At 39.1% G+C, this 10,201-nt stretch overlaps 2 protein-coding genes and 1 long non-coding RNA gene across 4 annotated transcripts; 1 reads left to right on the top strand and 2 right to left on the bottom strand.

Moving 5' to 3' along the window:
- Positions 1 to 2,303: 2,303 nt before the first annotated feature.
- Positions 2,304 to 3,923, bottom strand: LOC130702696 (uncharacterized). Of its 2 annotated transcripts, none has more exons than XR_009004396.1 (5): positions 3,772 to 3,923; positions 3,536 to 3,711; positions 3,239 to 3,434; positions 3,076 to 3,178; positions 2,304 to 3,004 (listed from the first exon to the last, which is right to left on the bottom strand). It is a non-coding gene; the product is annotated as an uncharacterized LOC130702696 (long non-coding RNA). The 2 variants fall into 2 exon arrangements; XR_009004395.2 differs by having other exon boundaries at positions 3,261 to 3,434.
- LOC130702695 (anaphase-promoting complex subunit 15B-like) lies at positions 3,362 to 4,515 on the top strand. Its single transcript, XM_057524318.2, has 3 exons — positions 3,362 to 3,657; positions 3,779 to 3,838; positions 3,919 to 4,515. Exons 1-3 carry the CDS (start codon positions 3,652 to 3,654, stop codon positions 4,096 to 4,098), a joined length of 246 nt encoding a protein of 81 aa, XP_057380301.1. The 5' UTR covers positions 3,362 to 3,651; the 3' UTR covers positions 4,099 to 4,515.
- Positions 4,516 to 4,829: 314 nt separating this feature from the next.
- LOC130702692 (DNA-directed RNA polymerase III subunit RPC1-like) lies at positions 4,830 to 9,413 on the bottom strand. The gene is made up of 16 exons (XM_057524316.2): positions 9,039 to 9,413; positions 8,661 to 8,954; positions 8,509 to 8,599; positions 8,055 to 8,450; positions 7,846 to 7,992; positions 7,443 to 7,785; positions 7,078 to 7,380; positions 6,844 to 7,016; positions 6,658 to 6,775; positions 6,461 to 6,590; positions 6,290 to 6,408; positions 6,050 to 6,200; positions 5,811 to 5,995; positions 5,581 to 5,749; positions 5,309 to 5,512; positions 4,830 to 5,219 (listed from the first exon to the last, which is right to left on the bottom strand). The coding sequence occupies exons 1-16, from the start codon at positions 9,378 to 9,380 to the stop codon at positions 5,202 to 5,204; spliced, it is 3,183 nt and encodes a 1,060-aa protein (XP_057380299.2). The 5' UTR covers positions 9,381 to 9,413; the 3' UTR covers positions 4,830 to 5,201.
- Positions 9,414 to 10,201: the final 788 nt, after the last annotated feature.

The raw sequence follows: 10,201 nt of genomic DNA, 5'->3' as shown, positions 1-10,201 counted from the left end.
AAAAATGATCAATCAACGGATGATTGTTTCGTCAATTCGTTTTTTTTTTGCAAAAAACTTACGTTACTTGTGAAATCAATTGTCGTGCTGATTGTTCTCGACTCGGTGTAGGTGGGCGTCCGCTGTCCATCGACCACCAACGTCGTGATCAACTAAACGATAATCACCTGCAAAATGTACTTCAAAACTGAAAATGAGTGATAGATAGCAACCTGCCTTCTCAGACGCTTTCGTACTTTCTGTTACTCACATCGGTCGCTCTTTGCCCTTTTTATGTATCGCCGATTGGTCCCACAGCCAACAGGTACATCACATTTTTGAATCCTATTGTTTTTTGTTGAAGGTAACAAATCGTTTCATTTTTTGTGGTTCTTTTTGCTTCGTACAACGAGTCCTCTCTTCGAAACGTTGGCCAATTGGATCGACCTGATGCCCAGTGGACATCAATCGTGTAGCCGATAACAAACCTCACGTGTTTAAACATGCACAGCCGATCTGGTGGTGACATTTCCGGGTCTTTGACACCCTCTGTGCACCGCGTCCGACGACCTACGTAATATTTTGATCGATCACTGTTCTTTCTTGCGTACCGCGGGATGTCCCTGCATTAGCAAGTGTCGGTATGTGATTAACACGACGTGTGTATACGCACGCGGTTAAAACAACAACGCTGTCCGCTTTCATAACGCAGGTGTCCCCGTAATTTAAGTGGCTATTTAAAGAACAAACGTTTTCTGCCTCTGTACGTGCTTGCTTAACCCACAGTTCCCTATGCACACATCCGTTTCACGCAGGCGTGAATGTGCGGGACGTGTGTATGGACTGTAATTGTTTTGGAGAAAGGGAGCCGCGCTGTTCGATATTAGCCCAAGACGTTGGTGTGTTATGCTAAATAAAAAATTGCGTGGGACTATTGAAATGGTTAACTATTGTTTGAAACTCCCGATCGTGTGCACCTCAAGCATTGGGCGATTCCTAGAAATGCAACAATCGAACAAAGGCGGCTCGAATCAAAGCGTATTTAAATTTTTTGCAAATTTTTTCTAGCATAAATGAGATTTTGTATAATAAGCAACGCAGCAAGTTCAAATGATAATCAGTTTCAAAAAATAATCACGGCTAAATGTGGTCTGGAACTGGCCATTGCCGTGCTCCTTTGTTGCCCGTATAGGCCGAGAGAGCCCCCCCCCCCCCCCCAAAAAAAAAAAGTCGGAACATTGCATTCGAACTTAATTTCGAATGCAACTGTTGCTGGTTGCTATCACTCGATCAACTGTCCCGACTTTTTTTTTCTTACATCTAACTTACATCTAATTAATATCTAACTTACATCTACAACCATATGCTGTTTCATCAAGTCTTTTATAGTGCCCCATAGATGATCGAAACCAGCTGCATCTCATTTTGGCGTCAATCGACCTTGGCAGTTGAATTTCGCAAACACGGTGTGCGATATTGACGATTATAAAAATGAACTGTATTCGGAAATTGCTATTTTACTTATTATACACAATTTTATTTATGTTGGAAAAAATTTAATAGAAAAAAATTGCTACAACAGAAACTGAAAGTGGTGCAATCACGGATCGTGACTCGTTTGAACGTTACGCGGAACAATAGGCTATGGAATTCAATCCATTTCATTCGTTCTAAATAACTAAATAAATAAATTACTAAATATGAATAAATCGTGTGATTTATCTCTGCCTGATAGATGACTCCATTTTACTAAAGCGTACCGTTGCCGGTCAAATGCATCAAGCGAGTCAGCTGTTCAGCGTTCGTGAATCCCGCTGTTTTATTTCCCTTGCTGATCCTTCCCATTTCGGAAGTTAAAAACAAACAAAACAAAACTATTTGTTTGTTAAAACGGTATACCCGTTGGTTTATTTAAAGTGTCCATCTGTTGGTCAGCTTACCCTTTGAGCAATTACACCGAATGTACCGTTAGGTAACCAACGGGAGCTGAGCGTGAGTCTTTGACACGTTGCGCCATCTAACGCTGCCTTGTTACTTCACCATTCACAAACCATTTCCCGTTATCCGCGTTCAAGAAAATAAAAACAGAGTTCTTTAGATGGGACATGCACATTTAGCCTGAAGGATAACAGAAACCTTTAACGACATATAGTCCGAACGGTCCCGCACACCACCCGCTGGCCCCGTGCAACTGACGGGCCTCGTCAAACGTAAGAAAATCCAGATCCCATGACGTGTCTGTGCATTTGGTATAACACTAAACATGTGTTATAATTGTTGTAACTTTGTTTAAAAATGTTTGGTTCGATATCTTTGATGCAAACTTCTCTCGTGATCGCATATTGTATTCTGTCCTGGAACAAGGCATCGATGGCGGGACTCCTGGCTGACAAAATAGCTAGCAAAATAGGCGCCGATTTGCTCGTCTTGTTCGGGTGTGTCGAAATGGAATGTAACATCGCAGTTCAACTGATTGACGAAGAAATGAGTGAATTGGATCTGTGCGTTAATCTCGCCAGCAGTTCTTGAAAAGTGGATCCAAACGGTGCAAGGAATTTCCATTTGTTCCAATTCCAAACGTGGAGATAGTAGCGGGCATTTTAACGGACTTCCATCCATCGACTCGGAGAGCATGGCTTCAAAACGAACGTCTGTCCTGCGTTGACGTTGGCCCAAACAGCAGTTCGCTTGCCGTAACTATCCTTGCAGCAAACGCAACGCGGTGACAGGGAGAGTTGGATCACAAATTCAAAACCAGGTGGGGGGTTTTCGCATTCAGCACGGTATGGTCCTGGCTGTTCGGACGCCAGAGAAAGATGAATGGAAAGTATTCCCGAAATGTGTTTGAAATGAAATCCCCCCCACCTTGGCTTGACTTCTCGTACTCGGTGGTGTTGAATGTCCCTTGAATTTTAAACGAACCATCGTCTTATTCTGTTACCTGAAGAGGTGCCATTCCAAGGTATTTTTCGAAGTGTCAAAGCAGTTCTATGCAAATTTGCTGGACTGGATGCCGTATAGATTGCTAGACAAAAAACAAAAGTACATTTTAAAGAGATGGAGGTTGACTGTTATTAAAATTTGAAATGAAATTACAAAGTGCTGGGAAGTAGCAACCTTTCAATCAGAACGTCGGCTCATTTCGTCTGATCATTCTAGTTGACCTTCTCTACTTAAGCGAGGGGCCGTTATAAAATGCCTAATAAAACGTGAAACAATACGTTTAGTGGCTAAGGTAAAAAATAAAAAAATGGCGTACAAGCAATGGAATAAATACGAACTTCGATTCTTTCCTCGTTAGACTGCTCAAACCTCTGTGTTATAGTCGAAGAGACAATGAAATACGAGATATATGAGATAAGAGTTATCCTTGGTCGCTTGAAGTCGAGTTCACATCAGCGATAACAACGTAACCCTATCAGCGCGATAGTGATGAAAACGCCTAGGCTGCAATCCTTTGAAGATAAATTCCAAATTATCATTTAATTTCTGTGTGCAATTAAGCACGGTTGATATTGATAATCAAATTTCATTAGTTTTAAGTATTTACCATTACCTTTGGGAATTTGTTGGAAACAGCATGAAAAAGCTGGGAACCATTCGCGTTTTACTGTTTCCTTGTTAATAGTTGATGGGGAAAACGAATTGACCCAGTTGGAACAAGAACACCAAATGTGGGTATGGATGCTTTCCCCTTTGTATTTCGTGATAGTCATTAAATTGTCTTCAGATCTGTATATGTGGTTAGTGAATTTAGTTTTATAATTGTTTTTCTTTATTATGTTAAAATACCATGCAGCTGAACTCAGTAGCTACGAAGAACAGTGATATGTTGCCTATTGGAAAGACGTCGTCAGAGGTTTCTCTTTTTTATAATCAATTTATCATATTCTTCTTTTGTTTTTAGTCTTATATTTGTTTTTATTTTGGCATGTACAGCCTGTAGACGAAGATGAAGATGAAGAAGATGAGGAGGAACATGAAGATGATGACAGCGAAAGTCGTGAAGCAGAAGACAGTGATATAGACTCCTTTACTGTCAATGGGCCAAACTTTAATCGTGACCTTGGTGAAGGTCCACCTAGACTTGCCAACCTTACTATGGATCTCAGTGAATAAAAAGTCAAGCAATGTGCATTAGAGTTGCATGTTTCATTAAAATTAAATGGTCAATTAGAAAGCAAGGTATCCGAATGACTACATTTCAATTAAAGAATGATGAACTGTTTGAAAGTTTAAAAAAATGCTGTCACTGTTTAAGTGAAAATATGCAATTTCAGTGGGAAATAGTCTTGTCAAATAATATTTTTCGATTCTTTAAAACTTGAATAACAGTAATAACGAATCGTAATAACAATTATATCTAAGTTTAAAATGATTTACGGAGAAACGCTGCTTGACTCGAGTATTTCTTGATTGTATGAGTTTCATCTAGTTATAAACAGGTATTTAACGTAAGGACGGGAAACTTTTTTGCTGTCTTGTATTTCTTTCTTACCGCCGTTTCGGATCATTTTGATACAACCACTGAAGCGATTTGCTTGACGATTTGGTTCGTGTTTTCTTTGTTATTGCAGCAAAAGCGGATTACAAAATGGAGAGGTGACCAGAACCGACTTCGTTTTTTTTCCTTTTTCGTTTTTTTTTTTCCTTTTTCGTTTTTCCGACCTGCAAGTTGCCTGTGGTGGCAATAACGCTTTTAGTGTCGAAATAAACAATTGCCGTAGTACAAAATAGAGTTCAGAAAACGTTGTGTATTTGTAAAAAACACAAAAATAGAAAACAGGAATTTTTGAATTTTTTACAAAAAAGACAAAACAAACATGGAAAAATCATGGAACATGGACATTTTTTTCTAAGCCGAAAAGCAAGCATCACAACATACACAGCCACGTTACACGACAACAGAAATCTAAAGCTTGTTTTTTTTTTTTTTTTTTTTTTCATTCGATTGTTTTTCGGAATTCGATCCTCCTCAAACATCTTGCAGATGCCAATGAAATAATTTAACTATTTTTTGCGGCATTCAGCCACACGAAAAATTGCCTAAATATTGCGTGCCATTTCAAAAGGGCTTCGGCTTTAAAATATTTTAAGGACGCAATTTAGAAAAGAGGAAAAAGAAAAAAAAAAAAAAAAACAAAAAAAAACACAAAAAAAAGAAACGTAAATACACCAACAGGGACACATTTTCATTACCAGCTGTTACATTGGTGGCTTAATCAAATGCGACTCCCGTACTAAGAAAACAAAGTTTAATTTAAAATTCAACAGTTCCTCGTTAAACTTAACACTGAGATTCCATGATTGTTAACTTGATAGTTTATACCTCTGGTAAGTGATATTCTGGTACATCAAAAATGAGTGGCATTCGTTTTGGCGGAACAGTATTCCCCGTTTTATGCAGCAGCTTGAAAGCTCCTGTTCCGATTGACATAGGTATGCCCATGATGATGCATTCTGATACTCCAGTAATTTCGTCCTCCTGGCCATAGTAAGACGCATCGAATAAATGATCAGAAGCTCTCTTAAACTAGAGTAAAACCACGGGAAAAAAAAAATAGAATATTAACTCTGAAAAAGCCTATTGCAAGCTTTTACCGACGCCAACATCAAAATGGACTCCTTCATTTTACCCAAACCATCCCTGGTGATACCCAAGATTTCACCACGACAACTCATTAGATCGGATAGCAAGGCAACATGTCGGCGATCGACACTCATGCCATGACTTTCCATAGTATACTGAATTTCTTTGGCAATTGTTGCCCTAAATTATTTTGTAAATAGTTACTAAATTTGTTATTATTAAGGAAGATAAACTGTCTTACTTGGCAGCTTCAATTCCTAGGGTGCTAAAGACTTCCAAGATATTGTTAGAAGTCGTTGATGTTCCTTGAACGCCGTAGGTCGCCATCACTTCGCGCATATTGTCACCCTCTACAAGCAAAGAATACCTGGGCGGTTTCCTTGTACCGTCGATGTTGATAACAGCTCGGCTAACAGTTGGTAAGCCCTGAAGCAGGGTGCAAGTTGAAAGGCAGTTTTGGTTACCGAAATTGTAACGTACCTTTATAACGACCTTAGGCAATTGTTCCTTGAGGAACTGCATCACATGATACATTGACGATTTTACAGATGGAGCGGGCTTAACAATGACTATTGTTTCACTGATGACTTTGATGAAAGCTGGTTTTATTCCCAGCTTACACGTACAGAGGCTGAAAATTGAAAACAAAAAGAAAATAAATAAAAAAATTTTAAACCAAAGTTAGTTCAAATTTTGTACATCGGAAAATTATTAATTTACCTCCGCTGGATAGAATTTGCATCCACCTCAAGTTTCAGCAAGCGGATTCGGTTCACGTCTAGTTTAATCAACATGTAGCAGTCATCAGGCAGATATACTTCTTCGAAATATTCCGTCACCTTAAAACGACAAAAGTGAAAAACTAACGGAAAAACATTTTTCTAAATTTACTTCTCCGAGAATGGTTTTTTCTATCCTTCCTTTTACTCGTCGCGCATATTCTGGGTCGTTGTCAATTAGGAGTTGGGTGGAGATAACTGGTGTACTAATGGCCTTTGAGGCGTTAATGATTTCCTTAATCCTGAAGATGACCGGGAAACGAAGACAGTATTATTAATTTTTATGTCTTAAAAAAAATCCTTTCTTACCTAGGAACTCCCTGTGTGATGTTCATGGATGCCACACCAGCGAAGTGACAAGTCTTTAATGTCATTTGAGTACCCGGTTCGCCAATGCTCTGCGCGCAAAGGGCTCCGACAGCGGTGCCTATGTATGCCAAGAACAATTATTTGGCCATCTATTTACGAGAGAACTATAAACGTATGCTACTGTACCCGGCTCAATTTTTGCACCATGATACTTCTCTTTGGAAAATTCGCAGAACTCTCGTAGTTGACCATCGGTTATGCGCTCCAAGTGTTTTTCTACAGGTAATAGTGGCCGACCTTCCATCTTATAACGCTCCCGTACCTTACGGATACGTCTGACTTGATCCTCCACAAAAATTCTGGGAACATGAAATAATAGCATTAAAAATGTTTTGTTGATTTGTAAACGCATTGGGTTACCTAAGTTCATGTTTGAAGTCGACCCCAAGTGATTTGAAGGCATCCTTCTCCATAATAGTATCAAAAGCTTGTTGTAATTCAATGTCATCTAACGGATCTTCATCGGCATAAGGGGACGCTGCTTTGATGTGAACAAGAGCTCTTTGAAAATCCACAGGGCGATCTTTGGCTTCCATGTAGGTGGGGTCCAAACCATCGCCTCCATAAACAAACTGTATGATCTCACCGGTAGAATTTCTTACGGTCGAATCGTATTGGCAACACAGATCTTCCAACAACTCAACAAGTCGTCGTTGCATGTACCTTTGAAAAAAAGCCATAAAGGTAAATGTTTTCGGCACTAAACGTTAACGTGAAAAGTTTACCCAGTCTCGGCAGTCTTTACGGCAGTATCTACTAGACCCTCATGTCCATCCATTGCGTGGAAAAAGAATTCTGTAGGCGTCAACCCCGAATAGAAACTGTTTGAAACAAATCCTTTAGCAGCGGGGATCTTGGAATGCCGCTTAAAGTGTGGCAAACTACGATCTTCGAAACCATTAGGAACTCGTTTGCCATTCAAAGCTTGCTGGCCGACACAGGCAATCATTTGGGATATATTAATGAAGGATCCTTTGGACCCGCTTTTGGACATGACTAACGGGCTATTGCTTGGATGCAACTCTTTTTTACAAACCTCTCCGGCCTGGTCACGAATTCCAGAAAGTTCTACTCAAGAATTGGCACTTTTAACAGATGTCTTAATAGGAACGGATAATATGATGATACCTTTTAATATTTTTGATTCTAATGACTCTTCTTTATTGCAACCAGGAAGGCAAGGCAGTTGACCTATGGTGAGAAGACGAACGTATTCGTCGCACTTCGCGTAACCATTGTCCAAAAGTACTTGCTTCTCTTTCAGCAACGTTTTGCCTGACATGACAAATGAATGATTAAAATTAGAAAACAAAACAAACGCCATGAAAAACCATTACCAGGTGTAACATCTCCAATGCCGATGGAAAATCCTCGGTTCATCATGTAATAAGAAGCTACACGACCGAGTTTCCACATAGCCTGGATGGCGAAATCCACTCCGTAGTCACGTAGTAACACGTAAAATATGTTCATTTTTGAACCGGAGCCAATTGTAGATTTATCGACGCTACCGGCTAGCACCTCGGAATTCCGAACCAAAAGAAATCCGTCGTTGGTGCACAACTCCTCATTTTTTGTCGAATAATCTTTTCCTTTGGTTTTCAAATTGACTTTAATGCGATCTCCAGGGTTAGGTCGTAGAATAAGGCTAAAAATCTGTTTTCCTGACCAAAGAGCTGCAGGTTTTTGAATGCAAGGAGGAGGAAGCTTGATGACCATATTCACCTCATGAGCTGCAAGGAAAATATTAACGAAATCTACCAATTGTATAGGATTAAGTACAATAAGTACCCGTTAGCATTGATGCGACCATTTGACAGGTTTTGGCTCGATCAAAGAATGCATCCTTTAAAGTCAGTAGATACGCCCCGGTGATGAAATCCTATTAATATTTACAGGAATGACATTATACCACGTTATGAATAAAATTGTAAAATAATTACCTGAGTTGGTGCGATCAACAATTCGCCATTGCGTGGTGATACTAAATTGGACTTATTTCCCATAAGTATCAAAGCTTCAGCGCGTGCTTCTTCTGTTTGGGGAAAATAGAGATTCATTTCATCTCCATCAAAATGTGCATTGTAGGGCGTACAGACGCATTCATTAAAGCGGAAAGTACGATGGGGTAAAACCTTTGCCCTGTGGCACATAATAGATATCTTGTGCAAAGATGGTTGGCGATTGAAAAGAACTATATCTTCATCCATCATATGCCTTTCAATCAAATCACCTAACTAAGAAAAAAAAAAGGAAATGGTTCATTTAAATTTATTTTAAAGTTTTCTAATACATTCGGCAAATTTTAGGATATGGTTTACCTTCAGATTGCGGGCTATTCTATCGCGGTTTTCATCTTTCAAGAACGTTTTGACATCTGAGTCTTTCTCTTGAAGATAATTGGCGCCGGGATAGACGTCTGCTCCATTTTTTACCAACTTCCTCATGAGCTCAATGTTTGCTTCGTTCACACGAGTAGGGAAAGTCAAAATTTTGGCAACCAATTCTGGAACTCCCACTTGATCGATCCGCAAATTTGGATCGGGTGAAATGACCGTTCTACCCGAGAAATCGACCCACTCTTCTGAAAGATTTCCACGAAAACGTCCCTGTTTGCCTTGAAGACGTTGAACAATATCACATGATGCCTTTTTTGGCTGCATGTTTAGAGGGATGCCAGATAATTCACCGTTAATATAAAGGAAAAAAGTGATGTAAAATATCATACATGATTTGAATTTATGGGGTATTAATATACCATTGGCCTATCGAGCATTCCATATTGCACAGGTGTTCGGGAAGAATCACAATTGTACAAACTTTGTGCTACAACTTGCATATGGGCTTGCTGTTGTATTTGCTGAGGGTTCACAATTCCAAAGCTTACTTTGGCTCTACAGTTGCAAGAACAAGTTAGATATATATCAAGTTTTTCCTGATCTCAAATACAACTTCTAGTTTAAAATTTTATGGAAACTAAAGGTGGTTGAAAATTTGTAACTTACATCTTCCTGATAACATCAGTTTCCCGATACTGTTCTTTAACCATAATGTAGCCTTATTTCTTAATTATCGTTCTTATTCAAAATTTCTTTGGCTAGAAAAAGCACTTGGTCCATCAAAACGCAAGAAACATATAAGGTGAGTTCAGCTCACGAGCTGAAAGGTTTTGACCTGTTCTTGACCGTTTTGACTGGTCTTCAGTGGTATCCGGCGTTGCCGGTATTACTTGTAACAAAAAGTAAATAAATAAATAAATAAAAAATCAAACACGATTTGCTAATGGCTGTTAAAACATTCGACTATTTCACTTATAATTATTGTATTATTTTTTATTTCTTTTAGCTATCGTGAATATATCTTATTGCATAGAACTGCAAACTGCACCCTTTATGCATAGTAAATAGACGTGTATTTTCTCTTTTCATCACGACGGCATCAAAGGAAAAAAAACGATTGAACAATAACCAAACGGAGAAGATGT

Source organism: Daphnia carinata, unplaced genomic scaffold (genome assembly GCF_022539665.2).
Source record: "Daphnia carinata strain CSIRO-1 unplaced genomic scaffold, CSIRO_AGI_Dcar_HiC_V3 NW_026453148.1, whole genome shotgun sequence".
Classification (NCBI taxonomy): domain Eukaryota; kingdom Metazoa; phylum Arthropoda; class Branchiopoda; order Diplostraca; family Daphniidae; genus Daphnia; species Daphnia carinata.
Note: the sequence above shows the minus strand (reverse complement) of the source record. Positions and strands in the feature narration are given on the sequence as shown.